Source organism: Engraulis encrasicolus, chromosome 6 (genome assembly GCF_034702125.1).
Source record: "Engraulis encrasicolus isolate BLACKSEA-1 chromosome 6, IST_EnEncr_1.0, whole genome shotgun sequence".
NCBI lineage: Eukaryota > Metazoa > Chordata > Actinopteri > Clupeiformes > Engraulidae > Engraulis > Engraulis encrasicolus.
Genome location: NC_085862.1, coordinates 3930143 through 3948375, shown reverse-complemented (window position 1 = coordinate 3948375; position 18233 = coordinate 3930143). Strand labels below are relative to the sequence as shown.

The following is an 18233-nucleotide window of genomic DNA, read 5'->3' as shown; positions in this document are numbered from 1 at the left end:
GTGACTGTCTGTGTGTGTCATTTGACGACAAAATGAGGTTTTTAGAAGGGAGTACATTGTTTTGAGACAAGACGTGCATTTTTCAGAGGTAGTGAAGAGTTTGGCCCGTTGTGTGTGAGGTTTGGAGATTTGTGTGTAGAGTTTTGAGAATTCGAAGACCGATTCCGAAAATTGTGTGTAGGCAATCGAGAAAAACTGTAATACAGCATTTTCTTACCGGTGCTGTGCACAGTTCCAGTGCCAGTATCTGCATGTGAGGGATGATCAGCGGTCCTTTTAGGATGGTGACCATCCTTTAACTGGATATTAGTGCTGTGCAGCCATAAGCTGTACATCCACCTGTACATCCGCCTGGACTCATAACAGGGAGGGCTCTAGGCTCTAGTCCTGGGGCCTTAACCAAAGTGACTGTCACACCACCTCCAATATCAGTCAGCCGCTCTGACGTGACGCGGCGCCCAATGCAGTTTGCTATCTGGTAGCGGCGCGCTGCCCAATGCAGTTTGCTATCTGGTAGCGCTGTAATAAAAATGATGATAAGTCTCTACATCCCCAGGGATGTGCTGATGTAGGGGAGACCTCCATTTTACTGACAGCCCGCGTTGAGAGATGCTATCAGGAAGCAAACACTGGCTGCAATATGTTGCGACCTCCGTGCAATTACAAACTGTGTCTTTTTGTATCAGAGAAGTCGGGAAGAGATGGGAAGTGCTGTGTTATCCAACAAGGCTACAGAGGGAAAGAAAAGGCCAAAAAGAAGAACATTTTTGTTTGTTTATAATGGTACTGGATTGTACTGACATTGACTGTATAACAATGTCGCTGCTCAACTTAATAGAAAACATTGAAATCGCAACAAAGTAAATGCATACAAACGTTTCAAAAAATGTGCAATAGTATCATCTTTGTAATGTTGGTCATTTTAAATGGGCTGGCTAAGGCGTGCATCTCTAGATAAGACAGTGTAGGACATCTTGGCCTGTCTAAGTCAGTGGTATGTTTTGGGACACAGCCAAAGCCATATGGTGTGCCCTGAAAATGTCTCCCCCTTACCGCCTTCAGATTTCTACAAGACAACCGCCCCTAAACACACACAGCACACACCGACTCTCCAAGGGGTCTCTCTGTCTCTCTCTCTCTCTCTCTCTCTCTCTCTCTCTCTCTCTCTCTCTCTCTCTCTCTCTCTCTCTCTCTCTCTCTCTCTCTCTCTCTCTTCCTTGAAGCCATGCCACACTAGTCCCAGTGTCCCAGTAAATAGTCCCCCTGTTCAGGGAAACAGCAGATGCTCTGGGTGTGCTTACGCTGCTCCAATCATCATTTCTCTATTTCATTTACCATACGCTTGCGTCAACACATTTCTGCCTTTTCTCACACAAAAAAATAGCTCTTGTAATTTGAGCCCCTACTGTGAGACACTGATGTTTTGAGATAGTCTGTCATCACAATGTTCTGTTTTGAGACATACAGTACATTGTTCTCTTCTCTTTTCTCTCTCTCTCTATATTACATTACATTACATTTCACTTAGCTGACGCTTTCATTTGTTCAAAGCGACTTACAACTATTATTTTTCAGGGTATTGGTTACAGTCCCTGGAGCAATGTGGGGTTAGGTGCCTTGCTCAAGGGCACTTCAGCCATGGATGGAGGTGTAGGGAGAGGTCGTGGGGGATTCGAACCGGCAACCCCTAGATTGAAAGACCAACTCTCTAACCACTAGGCCATGGCTGCCCTATGCGTATATAATATGGCCTTTTTGCCTCCATTTTTTTGACAGGACAGTGCAGGAGAGACAGGAAATGAGTGGGAAGAGAGAGACAGGGAAGGATCAGCAAATGACCCGGGCTGGAATCGAACCTGGGTCGCCGGTGTAGTAACCCAGTGCCCTATACAGTTAGGCCACGGCAGGGCCATGCAGAGTTCTCTTTGGCTCATCTCATCTTCATTTTCCCAATGTGGTCAATGTGAATGAAGCTACATCTGCATGTGTAAGCACTGGTGTGCACTGACATTTGGGGGGGGCACATTTCCAATAGGGGGCACATGCAACATGAAGATCCTTCTCAATACAAGAGCCCTGGACAGTCCTTTAATCACGTGTACTACGTATCATATGTCTCGGGACAAAGTCATCTGAAAGGCTACCCCACTCAATGCACACAATCAGGTTTCTGAATTAGCTGGTAGAGAGTGTAAGCTTGCTTGGACAGTAAGATGTGACATCTACTTGCCAAATTGGTGAGTAGATGTTGCGAAAAAAGTTTTTTTTATAGCCCTGCATACATACAATATAATAGGGACCCAATTTTGGGCCCTATGTATTGACTTATGAGACTAGACAGCCAAGGCTTGTTATGAAATTCACAACAAATGGGAATGAGCTTTGTACTGCGCTGCAAATGCCAGGGACATGCAGCAGCGCTTTATGCTTGAACACTAATGTCACTCCAACCATTCATAACACACATGATGATCTTTTAATTCTTTTGTTTCACGCAAATGTACGCTGTTCTCGTACAATGAGCAGTCTGACAGCATGTAATAATGAATAATAGACAGTGGGACATTTTGCTTCATCATCAGCCAGCTGCTACACTTAATTGGTTGCTTATTCATCCCACCACAGCTCATTGTTCCACCATTTTGCCCGTACATGTGCATTTCCTTTTAACCCCTTTTGCACAGAGGAATTAATAACCCTCTGTTATAACCTTATTTTCACCAAAATTGTAATGGCCAAGTCGTAACCTCTTATTGCAGATGGGGTCGCCGGCGGGCCAATTCACTAGGCCTAAATGCTGAAAATACTCAACCACATCATAACAACATTGCTATGACAGTATTGAGAGCCTTAAGTAACAGATTAAGACGTAGCCATTACCATTTTGGTGGCATTGAGGTTATAACATAGGCTCTGCACTAAGGGGTTAATCTGTTACTTAAGGATCTTTGCAATGTCATAGCAATGTTGCTATCATCTTGTTATAGTCTTTTCAGCCAAGAGTGAACAGGCTCATATACAGACACCTCAATGGCGTCATCAAACTCATTTTGGCTAAGGGGCCACACACAGCCAATCAATCTCAAATGGGCCGGACCACTAACGTACTTGCGAAATATCGCAAATTTCAGCTTCATGTCACAATCACATTGCTAGTTCATCATTTTGAGGTGGATGACAGCGTAAATGGCAAGCAAAATCAGCAAGTTTGTTCTCAAGTATTAAAAGCCTGAAGTCTCAGACACCTGCAGCAACTTTGTAACAGGCTAGAGATTTACTTCTTTACTTCTTTTTACTTCGTTTTTACATACTCAGCTTCTTTTTCTCTACAAGTCTGGGTCCGGATTGAAGCATCTGATGGCCCGCATCTGGCCCCCGCCCTGGGCTTTATGTTTGACACTACTGTCCTACACTGTGTGGTGTCACCAAGGCCGGATTAAGGTGGCCCTGGGCCCCCAGGCTACTGGTTGCTCTGCACCCCCCCCCACCCCCCAGAAGGCAAATTTCGTTAAAAATGTACAGAGAAAGTGTCATAATTTCGAGCTAGAAATTCAGGATAACATGTCTGCCAACTGTTCTCAACAGAGTGGATCAATTTTTCAATATTGCATCTTCTCCCAATTCTGCAATTTTTCACTTTTGGGCAATCCGGGGGGCCCTGGCAGGTGGGGGCCCTAGGCTGCAGCCATATCTAGCCTGTGCATTACAGTGTAATCCGGCCCTGGCTGTCACTGTGGTCACCAAGGTAATGCGACAAGGGATGGATGGATAAGCTTGGCGTTTTTTATTTTATCTTTTTTTGTTGGTGTTGTTTATTCACCAGCTTGCATCCTGTTTTCACAGTAATCATAACAGAGGCCCACAGGAAGAGAAGAGGAGAGAAGAGAAGAGAAGAGAAGAGAAGAGAAGAGGAGAGAAGAGAAGAGAAGAGAAGAGAAGAGAAGAGAAGAGAAGAGAAGAGAAGAGGAGAGGAGAGGAGAGGAGAGGAGAGGAGAGGAGAGAGAAGAGAAGAGAAGAGAAGAGAAGAGAAGAGAAGAGAAGAGAAGAGGAGAGGAGGGGAGAGAAGAGGAGAGGAGAGGAGAGGAGAGGAGAGGAGAGGAGAGGAGAGGAGAGAAGAGGAGAGGAGAGGAGAGGAGAGGAGAGAAGAGAAGAGAAGAGAAGAGAAGAGGAGAGGAGAGGAGAGGAGAGAAGAGAAGAGAAGAGAAGAGAAGAGAAGAGGAGAGGAGAGGAGAGAAGAGAAGAGAAGAGAAGAGAAGAGAAGAGAAGAGAAGAGAAGAGAAGAGAAGAGAAGAGAAGAAGAGAAGAGAAGAGAGTGATGGGGAAGGGAAGAGAAGAGAAGAGATGGAGAGGAGAGGAGAGGAGAGAAGAGAAGAGAAGAGAAGAGAAGAGAAGAGAAGAGAAGAGAAGAGAAGAGAAGAGAAGAGAAGAGGAGAGAAGAGAAGAGAAGAGAAGAGAAGACAAGACAAGATAAGACAAGACAAGACAAGAGGGATGGTGTCCAAGGGATATTTCCTCTGTCCATCAAAACTACAGGCACACATTCAAGCTGCACATCTCAGCAGTTTGTGTATAGTTTCAATTTTCAAGGAAACACACACACACACACACACACACACACACACACACACACACACACACACGCTAATGTACAGGGACACACACACACACACACACGCTAATGTACACACACACACACACACACACACACACACACACACACACACACACACACACACACACGCGCTAATGTACAGACACACACACACACACACACACACACACACACACACACACACACACACACACACACACACACACACACACACACACACACACACACACACACACGCTAATGTACAGGGACACACACAAATACAAACACACACACTAATGCAAACACACACACACGGACACACACACAGACACACACTCACACACAGACACACACACAGAGACACACACACAGAGACACACACACACACACACACACACACACACACACAGCCACACACACACACACACACACACACACACACACACACACACACACACACACACACTCACATAGCAACACACACTCACACAGCCCCCCCCACACACACACACACACACACACATACTTCACTCCTTACTTATTAATTAGAGCAGATTGTCTGTATAGTATCGTGCCGTCGGCCAGCCCAACCCTGCCCATTACCATTACCGAGCCCAAACCCCTATTTGTTACCGAGCCCAAACCCCTATTTGTTCTGGTCCAGAGAAATACATAAATGCATGAACACTACTGTGAGTCTGACTCATCCTTTCATGCATGCAAGCAGACCGGCACAGTAACCTGGATCAGGGACGCCCACAAGGGAGGACAAAGGGGTCACCTGTCCTGGGCCCAGGGAAATGGGGGGGCGCATAACTGGGTCCTCATTACATTACATGTATTGGGTGGGGGGCCCTTTCACATGACTTTGTCCTGGGCCCAGCCAAAGCTGTCAGCGGCACAGTAACCCGAATGCTGGATCTCATCTGTCTCTATGCCCTTGGCCATTACAGGAAAATAATATGAATGAATGGGGGGGAGAAAAAAAACGAAGAATAGCTGAGTTATTAGAGAAAAGATGGAATATATAATGGGTGGTGGGTGGGAAAACATGGGAGCGCATCTTTCAAAGGAGCATTTTTTCTTTCACCATTTATTCTTCACAGTAGCTTTGAACAAAACTACAAACATGGTGTATATGAAGCTGGCTGTCAAGGCCAAATACAGACATACACACATACACATACACACACACACTCACACAAACGCACATACACTCCATCCTTGGTCGTGCACACATGCTATATATACAGGTTCAATAAAAATACATAGAGAGAGAGAGAGAGACAGACAGAGGGCCAGAGGGACAGACAGACAGACAGAGACAGGGACAGAGAGACACAGAGCGGAGAACATCTGTATAATGCTGGCTCTTCTGCCATCTTGACTGTTTGCATCATGACACATCTTTTCCAAGACGTCTCCTGTTTCGTCGTTTCCTTCCCAGCATGTCGACATGTCTGTCTGTCTGTTGGGTGATTGAGACCTCGCTGCCATTGATGACCTTTAAGTGCTCTGCTCATTCAAATGAGTCTCCAGAATGGAGAGGTCATATAGTGGCATCGATAAAAGCCCAATCTGCCGGCTGAGTAATGGCCTGCATGCGCTCGCCTCGGCCTAAAGAGAGACTTTATGTGACACCGCCGCCTACCAAAGCCACCTCAGCCAAAGAAACCAATGAATGAAGGAAAGAGACCGTAGATAATTTAATGTGCTGCTCTATTTGCAGGCCTCAGATTCCAATTGAAAGAGGGAGAGAGAGCGGGAGAGAGAGAGAGTAGGAGGGAGAGAGAGAATGAGAGAAGGGTCATTCCACGCCAAATCAACAAGAGCCTGCGCACTTAGGTCTCAAAAATTCTGAAAATATTACCAAGTGTACCCGTGGTACTTAAAAGAAACACTGTAAATTTATTTGAATGAAAGATGTATACTCTCCGTGTTACAGCCAATTTTACCAGGGGAGGGGGGTGCCCATTTTGTTCACACTCTTTTTTTTGTCAAAGTTCACAAGCCCGTAGCTCAATAACTAAACCATGTAGGAAGCTCAAATTTGGCATGCTGGTACATAGATAGGAATAATTTGTTGCTAAACAGCTAAATAGCATTCCCTCAAAGATGATACAAATTGTACTGGAGTTTTTGGCTGTGCTCTGTTTAGGCCTTCAGAAGACATATTTGTGCCCAACATAGCCTCATAAAAAGCTATAAATAGAAAGGAAACCCCATCAGTGTTTGACCAGAAGACCTCACAAGTCTGACAAATCATTTTGGGTGTCATTTTCAGAGCTCCAGAACCCCTTGTGGGATTGTCCAGAGATTTTTATTTTATTTTTTTCTTCATTCTCCATGAAGTCTTCTTTTTAAAAATGCCAATGAGACTTGTCTTATGTACTTGTCTTATGCACAGTGTACGTGTGGGAAGGTATGCAAGAACGTGCGCGGTCTCAAAATCCACCAAGCTAAGATGAAGTGCTTGGGGGGAACGGCAGCAACACAACGCACAGGTGTTCCACCTGGTGAGTCGCAGGAGGGGCCTTGCCCGGAGTCACCCCACAGTGCTCGGAACCTCCTAGTGTTGGTGCCACAGTCCTCAAGCACCCAGTCGTAATGGATAAAGTGGCCGGCAACTACCATGACTACACTGTGGAAGCAGTTTGACGATGACGTGGACCAAATTCTGGAGTCTGTGGCTAAGGGAGAGGCAGAACGGAAGCTGCAAGCCATGACAACGATCATTGTCAGGATGGCGGCTGAGAGGTTTGGTGAAGAGGAGAGGAAGAGCTCGGGAACGTCCTACACAAGGAACCACAGAGCACAGAAGGTCCACCTCATAAGGCAGGAGATGAAAGCACTGAAGTCTCAATACAAGGAGGCAGGAGATGAGGAACGCTTTGGCCTAGCCCAACTAATATCCATGCACCGGAGGAGGATAAGGACTCTTCGCCGGGCAGAGTGGCATCGGAGGAGGCGACGGGAGAGATCACGTAAAAGAGCGGCCTTCATCGCGAACCCCTACAAGTTCACGAAAGACCTGCTAGGCCAAAAGCGCAGCGGTAGACTATCCTCTTCAAAGGAAGACATTGACCAGCATCTCGCACAGATGTTCAGTGATCCAAGAAGAGAGGAGGCGCTGGGTGAATGTGATATCCTCATTGATCCACCCGAACCAGAGGTGCAGTTTGACATGGCGGAACTGAAGCTGTTGGAAATCAAGGAGGTTGTCCATAAAGCTAGAGCAGGCTCCGCTCCAGGACCAAGTGGTACATCGTATAAGGTGTACAAGAACTGTCCCAAACTGCTACTACGGCTGTGGAAGATCCTGCGAGTGTTCTGGAGGAAGGGGAAGATCCCAGAACAATGGCGGATGGCAGAAGGGGTCTGGATCCCGAAGGAGGAAGGTTCCACCCAGCTCGACCAGTTCCGCATCATCTCCCTCCTTTGCATCGAGTCCAAAATCTTCTTCAGCACCATCTCCAAGAGGCTGAGCAGCTACCTGGCAAGGAACAGCTATATCGACACATCAGTCCAGAAAGGTGGCATTTCTGGCATGCCGGGCTGTGTGGAGCACACTGGTGTGGTAACACAGCTTATCCGAGAGGCCAGAGAAAACAGGGGTAACCTGTCAGTACTTTGGCTTGACCTGGCAAATGCATTTGGCTCCATCCCCCATAAGCTTGTCCAGCTCACTTTGGTGAAACACCATGTCCCCAGCAAGTGCAGAGACCTCATCGCTGACTACTACAACAACTTCAGTATGAGGGTCTCTGCAGGAGCAACTCCATCAAGCTGGCACAAGGTAGACATAGGCATCATCACAGGGTGTACCATCTCTGTGACGCTGTTCTCCTTGGCCATGAATATGCTCACCAAGTCTGCGGAGCCAGAGTGCAGAGGGCCACGTATGAACTCTGGACAACGTCAGCCACCCATCAGGGCATTCATGGATGACCTTACAGTCACCACAGAATCAGTCCCAGGATGCCGGTGGATACTGAAGGGCCTGGAGAAGATGATGGAGTGGGCCCGAATGCGTTTCAAGCCAGCCAAATCCAGATCCATGGTGCTGAGAAAAGGAAAGGTAGAGGACAAGTTCCGGTTTAACATCACAGGCACCGCAATCCCAACGATCACAGAGAAGCCAGTCAAGAGCTTGGGAAAGGTGTTTGACAGCTCTCTGAAGGATGCAACATCTATCCAGACCACCTGTGCTGAGTTGGAGGGCTGGCTGAAAGCCGTGGACAAATCTGGGCTACCTGGAAAGTTCAAAGCCTGGGTCTACCAGCATGGCATCCTCCCCAGAATCTTGTGGCCTCTCCTTGTCTATGCCGTCCCAGTTTCCACAGTAGAGACCTTGGAAAGGAAAGTCAGCAACCACCTGCGGAGATGGCTGGGGTTACCTAAAAGTTTGAGCAGCATCGCACTCTACGGGCGCAATAACAAGCTGCAGCTGCCCTTTAAATCCTTGGAGGAGGAGTTCAAGGTAGCAAGGGTTAGAGAGGTGGTGCTGTACAGGGACTCCAGTGATCCAAAGGTGGCCAATGCTGGAATCCAAGTGAGGACGGGCAGGAAGTGGAAGGCAGAAGAGGCCGTACAGACGGCTGAAGCTAGGCTGCGCCACAAGGCTTTGGTGGGAGTGGTGACACGAGGCAGAGCGGGTCTGGGATCCTTTCCAACCCCGAAAATGAACACCAGGGGGAAAGAGAGGCGGCACCAGATTCAAGAGGAGGTGAGGGCTGATGTGGAGGAGATGCGATCCTGTAGGGCCGTGGGCATGAGACAGCAGGGGGCCTGGACAAGATGGGAGAATGCGCTGGAGCGGAAAGTAACCTGGAATGAGATCTGGAGAGCTGAGCCCCACCGCATTAAATTTCTTATCCAGGCAGTGTACGATGTGCTGCCCAGTCCGTCAAATCTGCAAGCATGGGGTCTAGCAGAGTCACCAGCCTGCCCACTATGTTCCAAGAGAGGCACCTTGGAACATGTCCTTAGTTGCTGTACAACAGCACTAGGTGAAGGGCGTTACCGCTGGAGGCATGATCAAGTCCTGAAGACTATAGCCGAAGCTATCAGCACAGGACTGGTATGGGCAAAGCAGCAGCGTACCCCCAAGAACAACATCACCTTTGTCAAGGCTGGAGAGCAGGTTACCCCAGCAAACAAGGCACCAACAGGCATACTGACCTCAGCAAAAGACTGGCAGCTTCTGGTGGACCTTGAGAAACAGCTGAGGTTCCCCAGCAACATTGCAGTCACCACCCTCCGCCCTGACATCGTCCTTGTATCAGAGTCCACCAAGCAGGTTGTGTTGCTGGAACTTACAGTCCCGTGGGAAGACCGCCTGGAAGAAGCTTTTGAGAGGAAGCTCTCCAAGTACGCAGGGCTGGTCAGTGAGTGCCAGCAGTCAGGTTGGAGGGCGAAGTGCCTACCAGTCGAGGTAGGATGCAGAGGCTTTGCTGCCCGGTCCTTGGCCAGTGCATTAGGGCATTTAGGCATCGTCGGACTGCATAAGAGGAGAGCCATCCGCAATACCACTGAAGCGGCAGAGAGAGCCTCAAGATGGCTGTGGCTCAAGAGAGGAGAACCATGGAGTCGTGGTAGCTAGCGCGCCATCTGAACACAAGCTGGGGCCTGATCACCCCCAGTTGGGTCGCCTGGTTGAGGGTGTATGATGTTGAAAGACCCGAAACACCCAATGATTTCAGGAACATCACTGACGATGTGTCCAGTCGCATCAGCCGATGTATTTTCACAGTATTTCCCTGAGACATCAGTGACGGCCAGGAAAGACTGGTTGACAACCACGAATAGTGTGGAGACTACTGGAGAGACAGTGACAGCTCGGAGAGACGGCAACCGGGGCAGAGCGGGCTGGCAACCCAATCTGTGTTCACCGTGAGGAGAACACCCATCCAAGCTACGACGAACTCAATGGAAAGATACCCCCAGGGGTGCCCGAGAGGGGGGGAGGATGAGCACCCCAACCGGACTGATTCAACGGCAATAGACCTAGGCAATGGACAAACGACTATGAGCGCACAGTGTACGTGTGGGAAGGTATGCAAGAACGTGCGCGGTCTCAAAATCCACCAAGCTAAGATGAAGTGCTTGGGGGGAACGGCAGCAACACAACGCACAGGTGTTCCACCTGGTGAGTCGCAGGAGGGGCCTTGCCCGGAGTCACCCCACAGTGCTCGGAACCTCCTAGTGTTGGTGCCACAGTCCTCAAGCACCCAGTCGTAATGGATAAAGTGGCCGGCAACTACCATGACTACACTGTGGAAGCAGTTTGACGATGACGTGGACCAAATTCTGGAGTCTGTGGCTAAGGGAGAGGCAGAACGGAAGCTGCAAGCCATGACAACGATCATTGTCAGGATGGCGGCTGAGAGGTTTGGTGAAGAGGAGAGGAAGAGCTCGGGAACGTCCTACACAAGGAACCACAGAGCACAGAAGGTCCACCTTATAAGGCAGGAGATGAAAGCACTGAAGTATCAATACAAGGAGGCAGGAGTTGAGGAACGCTTTGGCCTAGCCCAACTAATATCCATGCACCGGAGGAGGATAAGGACTCTTCGCCGGGCAGAGTGGCATCGGAGGAGGCGACGGGAGAGATCACGTAAAAGAGCGGCCTTCATCGCGAACCCCTACAAGTTCACGAAAGACCTGCTAGGCCAAAAGCGCAGCGGTAGACTATCCTCTTCAAAGGAAGACATTGACCAGCATCTCGCACAGATGTTCAGTGATCCAAGAAGAGAGGAGGCGCTGGGTGAATGTGATATCCTCATTGATCCACCCGAACCAGAGGTGCAGTTTGACATGGCGGAACTGAAGCTGTTGGAAATCAAGGAGGTTGTCCATAAAGCTAGAGCAGGCTCCGCTCCAGGACCAAGTGGTACATCGTATAAGGTGTACAAGAACTGTCCCAAACTGCTACTACGGCTGTGGAAGATCCTGCGAGTGTTCTGGAGGAAGGGGAAGATCCCAGAACAATGGCGGATGGCAGAAGGGGTCTGGATCCCGAAGGAGGAAGGTTCCACCCAGCTCGACCAGTTCCGCATCATCTCCCTCCTTTGCATCGAGTCCAAAATCTTCTTCAGCACCATCTCCAAGAGGCTGAGCAGCTACCTGGCAAGGAACAGCTATATCGACACATCAGTCCAGAAAGGTGGCATTTCTGGCATGCCGGGCTGTGTGGAGCACACTGGTGTGGTAACACAGCTTATCCGAGAGGCCAGAGAAAACAGGGGTAACCTGTCAGTACTTTGGCTTGACCTGGCAAATGCATTTGGCTCCATCCCCCATAAGCTTGTCCAGCTCACTTTGGTGAAACACCATGTCCCCAGCAAGTGCAGAGACCTCATCGCTGACTACTACAACAACTTCAGTATGAGGGTCTCTGCAGGAGCAACTCCATCAAGCTGGCACAAGGTAGACATAGGCATCATCACAGGGTGTACCATCTCTGTGACGCTGTTCTCCTTGGCCATGAATATGCTCACCAAGTCTGCGGAGCCAGAGTGCAGAGGGCCACGTATGAACTCTGGACAACGTCAGCCACCCATCAGGGCATTCATGGATGACCTTACAGTCACCACAGAATCAGTCCCAGGATGCCGGTGGATACTGAAGGGCCTGGAGAAGATGATGGAGTGGGCCCGAATGCGTTTCAAGCCAGCCAAATCCAGATCCATGGTGCTGAGAAGAGGAAAGGTAGAGGACAAGTTCCGGTTTAACATCACAGGCACCGCAATCCCAACGATCACAGAGAAGCCAGTCAAGAGCTTGGGAAAGGTGTTTGACAGCTCTCTGAAGGATGCAACATCTATCCAGACCACCTGTGCTGAGTTGGAGGGCTGGCTGAAAGCCGTGGACAAATCTGGGCTACCTGGAAAGTTCAAAGCCTGGGTCTACCAGCATGGCATCCTCCCCAGAATCTTGTGGCCTCTCCTTGTCTATGCCGTCCCAGTTTCCACAGTAGAGACCTTGGAAAGGAAAGTCAGCAACCACCTGCGGAGATGGCTGGGGTTACCTAAAAGTTTGAGCAGCATCGCACTCTACGGGCGCAATAACAAGCTGCAGCTGCCCTTTAAATCCTTGGAGGAGGAGTTCAAGGTAGCAAGGGTTAGAGAGGTGGTGCTGTACAGGGACTCCAGTGATCCAAAGGTGGCCAATGCTGGAATCCAAGTGAGGACGGGCAGGAAGTGGAAGGCAGAAGAGGCCGTACAGACGGCTGAAGCTAGGCTGCGCCACAAGGCTTTGGTGGGAGTGGTGACACGAGGCAGAGCGGGTCTGGGATCCTTTCCAACCCCGAAAATGAACACCAGGGGGAAAGAGAGGCGGCACCAGATTCAAGAGGAGGTGAGGGCTGATGTGGAGGAGATGCGATCCTGTAGGGCCGTGGGCATGAGACAGCAGGGGGCCTGGACAAGATGGGAGAATGCGCTGGAGCGGAAAGTAACCTGGAATGAGATCTGGAGAGCTGAGCCCCACCGCATTAAATTTCTTATCCAGGCAGTGTACGATGTGCTGCCCAGTCCGTCAAATCTGCAAGCATGGGGTCTAGCAGAGTCACCAGCCTGCCCACTATGTTCCAAGAGAGGCACCTTGGAACATGTCCTTAGTTGCTGTACAACAGCACTAGGTGAAGGGCGTTACCGCTGGAGGCATGATCAAGTCCTGAAGACTATAGCCGAAGCTATCAGCACAGGACTGGTATGGGCAAAGCAGCAGCGTACCCCCAAGAACAACATCACCTTTGTCAAGGCTGGAGAGCAGGTTACCCCAGCAAACAAGGCACCAACAGGCATACTGACCTCAGCAAAAGACTGGCAGCTTCTGGTGGACCTTGAGAAACAGCTGAGGTTCCCCAGCAACATTGCAGTCACCACCCTCCGCCCTGACATCGTCCTTGTATCAGAGTCCACCAAGCAGGTTGTGTTGCTGGAACTTACAGTCCCGTGGGAAGACCGCCTGGAAGAAGCTTTTGAGAGGAAGCTCTCCAAGTACGCAGGGCTGGTCAGTGAGTGCCAGCAGTCAGGTTGGAGGGCGAAGTGCCTACCAGTCGAGGTAGGATGCAGAGGCTTTGCTGCCCGGTCCTTGGCCAGTGCATTAGGGCATTTAGGCATCGTCGGACTGCATAAGAGGAGAGCCATCCGCAATACCACTGAAGCGGCAGAGAGAGCCTCAAGATGGCTGTGGCTCAAGAGAGGAGAACCATGGAGTCGTGGTAGCTAGCGCGCCATCTGAACACAAGCTGGGGCCTGATCACCCCCAGTTGGGTCGCCTGGTTGACGGGGGTATGATGTTGAAAGACCCGAAACCCCCCAATGATACCAGGAACATCACTGACGATGTGTCCAGATTGCATCAGTAGATGTATTCCCACAGTAAGTACCCTGTGAACATCAGTGACAGCCAGGAAAGACTGGTTGACAACCACGAATAGAGTGGTGACTACTGGAGAGACAGTGACGGCTCGGAGAGACGGCAATCGGGGCAGAGCGGGCTGGCAACCCAATCTGTGTTCACCGTGAGGAGAACACCCAAAACAAGCTACGATGAACTTAATGGAGAAATACCCCCAGGGGTGCCCGAGAGGGGGGGAGAATGAGCACCCCAACCGGACTGATTCAACGGCAATAGACCTAGGCAATGGACAAACGACTATGAGCGCACAGTGTACGTGTGGGAAGGTATGCAAGAACGTGCGCGGTCTCAAAATCCACCAAGCTAAGATGAAGTGCTTGGGGGGAACGGCAGCAACACAACGCACAGGTGTTCCACCTGGTGAGTCGCAGGAGGGGCCTTGCCCGGAGTCACCCCACAGTGCTCGGAACCTCCTAGTGTTGGTGCCACAGTCCTCAAGCACCCAGTCGTAATGGATAAAGTGGCCGGCAACTACCATGACTACACTGTGGAAGCAGTTTGACGATGACGTGGACCAAATTCTGGAGTCTGTGGCTAAGGGAGAGGCAGAACGGAAGCTGCAAGCCATGACAACGATCATTGTCAGGATGGCGGCTGAGAGGTTTGGTGAAGAGGAGAGGAAGAGCTCGGGAACGTCCTACACAAGGAACCACAGAGCACAGAAGGTCCACCTCATAAGGCAGGAGATGAAAGCACTGAAGTCTCAATACAAGGAGGCAGGAGATGAGGAACGCTTTGGCCTAGCCCAACTAATATCCATGCACCGGAGGAGGATAAGGACTCTTCGCCGGGCAGAGTGGCATCGGAGGAGGCGACGGGAGAGATCACGTAAAAGAGCGGCCTTCATCGCGAACCCCTACAAGTTCACGAAAGACCTGCTAGGCCAAAAGCGCAGCGGTAGACTATCCTCTTCAAAGGAAGACATTGACCAGCATCTCGCACAGATGTTCAGTGATCCAAGAAGAGAGGAGGCGCTGGGTGAATGTGATATCCTCATTGATCCACCCGAACCAGAGGTGCAGTTTGACATGGCGGAACTGAAGCTGTTGGAAATCAAGGAGGTTGTCCATAAAGCTAGAGCAGGCTCCGCTCCAGGACCAAGTGGTACATCGTATAAGGTGTACAAGAACTGTCCCAAACTGCTACTACGGCTGTGGAAGATCCTGCGAGTGTTCTGGAGGAAGGGGAAGATCCCAGAACAATGGCGGATGGCAGAAGGGGTCTGGATCCCGAAGGAGGAAGGTTCCACCCAGCTCGATCAGTTCCGCATCATCTCCCTCCTTTGCATCGAGTCCAAAATCTTCTTCAGCACCATCTCCAAGAGGCTGAGCAGCTACCTGGCAAGGAACAGCTATATCGACACATCAGTCCAGAAAGGTGGCATTTCTGGCATGCCGGGCTGTGTGGAGCACACTGGTGTGGTAACACAGCTTATCCGAGAGGCCAGAGAAAACAGGGGTAACCTGTCAGTACTTTGGCTTGACCTGGCAAATGCATTTGGCTCCATCCCCCATAAGCTTGTCCAGCTCACTTTGGTGAAACACCATGTCCCCAGCAAGTGCAGAGACCTCATCGCTGACTACTACAACAACTTCAGTATGAGGGTCTCTGCAGGAGCAACTCCATCAAGCTGGCACAAGGTAGACATAGGCATCATCACAGGGTGTACCATCTCTGTGACGCTGTTCTCCTTGGCCATGAATATGCTCACCAAGTCTGCGGAGCCAGAGTGCAGAGGGCCACGTATGAACTCTGGACAACGTCAGCCACCCATCAGGGCATTCATGGATGACCTTACAGTCACCACAGAATCAGTCCCAGGATGCCGGTGGATACTGAAGGGCCTGGAGAAGATGATGGAGTGGGCCCGAATGCGTTTCAAGCCAGCCAAATCCAGATCCATGGTGCTGAGAAAAGGAAAGGTAGAGGACAAGTTCCGGTTTAACATCACAGGCACCGCAATCCCAACGATCACAGAGAAGCCAGTCAAGAGCTTGGGAAAGGTGTTTGACAGCTCTCTGAAGGATGCAACATCTATCCAGACCACCTGTGCTGAGTTGGAGGGCTGGCTGAAAGCCGTGGACAAATCTGGGCTACCTGGAAAGTTCAAAGCCTGGGTCTACCAGCATGGCATCCTCCCCAGAATCTTGTGGCCTCTCCTTGTCTATGCCGTCCCAGTTTCCACAGTAGAGACCTTGGAAAGGAAAGTCAGCAACCACCTGCGGAGATGGCTGGGGTTACCTAAAAGTTTGAGCAGCATCGCACTCTACGGGCGCAATAACAAGCTGCAGCTGCCCTTTAAATCCTTGGAGGAGGAGTTCAAGGTAGCAAGGGTTAGAGAGGTGGTGCTGTACAGGGACTCCAGTGATCCAAAGGTGGCCAATGCTGGAATCCAAGTGAGGACGGGCAGGAAGTGGAAGGCAGAAGAGGCCGTACAGACGGCTGAAGCTAGGCTGCGCCACAAGGCTTTGGTGGGAGTGGTGACACGAGGCAGAGCGGGTCTGGGATCCTTTCCAACCCCGAAAATGAACACCAGGGGGAAAGAGAGGCGGCACCAGATTCAAGAGGAGGTGAGGGCTGATGTGGAGGAGATGCGATCCTGTAGGGCCGTGGGCATGAGACAGCAGGGGGCCTGGACAAGATGGGAGAATGCGCTGGAGCGGAAAGTAACCTGGAATGAGATCTGGAGAGCTGAGCCCCACCGCATTAAATTTCTTATCCAGGCAGTGTACGATGTGCTGCCCAGTCCGTCAAATCTGCAAGCATGGGGTCTAGCAGAGTCACCAGCCTGCCCACTATGTTCCAAGAGAGGCACCTTGGAACATGTCCTTAGTTGCTGTACAACAGCACTAGGTGAAGGGCGTTACCGCTGGAGGCATGATCAAGTCCTGAAGACTATAGCCGAAGCTATCAGCACAGGACTGGTATGGGCAAAGCAGCAGCGTACCCCCAAGAACAACATCACCTTTGTCAAGGCTGGAGAGCAGGTTACCCCAGCAAACAAGGCACCAACAGGCATACTGACCTCAGCAAAAGACTGGCAGCTTCTGGTGGACCTTGAGAAACAGCTGAGGTTCCCCAGCAACATTGCAGTCACCACCCTCCGCCCTGACATCGTCCTTGTATCAGAGTCCACCAAGCAGGTTGTGTTGCTGGAACTTACAGTCCCGTGGGAAGACCGCCTGGAAGAAGCTTTTGAGAGGAAGCTCTCCAAGTACGCAGGGCTGGTCAGTGAGTGCCAGCAGTCAGGTTGGAGGGCGAAGTGCCTACCAGTCGAGGTAGGATGCAGAGGCTTTGCTGCCCGGTCCTTGGCCAGTGCATTAGGGCATTTAGGCATCGTCGGACTGCATAAGAGGAGAGCCATCCGCAATACCACTGAAGCGGCAGAGAGAGCCTCAAGATGGCTGTGGCTCAAGAGAGGAGAACCATGGAGTCGTGGTAGCTAGCGCGCCATCTGAACACAAGCTGGGGCCTGATCACCCCCAGTTGGGTCGCCTGGTTGACGGGGGGTATGATGTTGAAAGACCCGAAACCCCCCAATGATACCAGGAACATCACTGACGATGTGTCCAGAGTGCATCAGTAGATGTATTCCCACATGTGATGTTTTCTTTTTTAATTTCCACCCTGAACATGGGCAAAATGCAAAAAGAGAGCAACATGATTTCGATAACATTTAATGTAAATACTAAATAATCAAATGCAAATTTTGCCTGGACATGATCACCCGAGAGTCCCTGTGCAGGGGTGCAGGTATCCCTTTCAATTTTAATGATTTCAGGAGCGTTCAATGTGGGAGCAGGTTCGCACACCAAAAGAGACAGTAGGTCAGGCACAAAGAGTCATGTTGTTACTTTTTTTGACCAGCAGATGGCAGCGGAAGAAACGCATAGAAAACATATTGCTCTCAATGTGCATGTTGCCCATGTTCAGGTTGGAAATTAAAAAAGAAAACATCACATAAGACAAGTCTCATTGGCATTTTTAAAAAGAAGACTATCTATCTATGTACCAGCATGCCAAATTTGAACTTACATGGTTTAGTTATTGAGCTACGGGCTTGTGAACTTTGACAAAAAAAAGAGTGTGAACAAAATGGGCACCCCCCTCCCCCAGTAAAATTGGCTGTAACACGGAGAGTATACATCTTTCATTCAAATAAATTTACAGTGTTTCTCTTAAGTACCACGGGTACACTTGGTAATATTTTCAG

The 18233-nt window shown here is 50.1% G+C and overlaps 3 protein-coding genes across 3 annotated transcripts; all 3 read left to right on the top strand.

The window, feature by feature from the left end:
* Window positions 1-7233: 7233 nt before the first annotated feature.
* LOC134450154 (uncharacterized) lies at window positions 7234-10196 on the top strand. Its single transcript, XM_063200010.1, has one exon. The coding sequence runs from the start codon at window positions 7317-7319 to the stop codon at window positions 10194-10196; it is 2880 nt and encodes a 959-aa protein (XP_063056080.1). The 5' UTR covers window positions 7234-7316.
* Window positions 10197-10873: 677 nt separating this feature from the next.
* LOC134450153 (uncharacterized) lies at window positions 10874-13878 on the top strand. Its single transcript, XM_063200008.1, has one exon. It carries the CDS (start codon window positions 10949-10951, stop codon window positions 13826-13828), a length of 2880 nt encoding a protein of 959 aa, XP_063056078.1. The 5' UTR covers window positions 10874-10948; the 3' UTR covers window positions 13829-13878.
* Window positions 13879-14503: 625 nt separating this feature from the next.
* LOC134450152 (uncharacterized) lies at window positions 14504-17544 on the top strand. Its single transcript, XM_063200007.1, has one exon. It carries the CDS (start codon window positions 14587-14589, stop codon window positions 17464-17466), a length of 2880 nt encoding a protein of 959 aa, XP_063056077.1. The 5' UTR covers window positions 14504-14586; the 3' UTR covers window positions 17467-17544.
* Window positions 17545-18233: the final 689 nt, after the last annotated feature.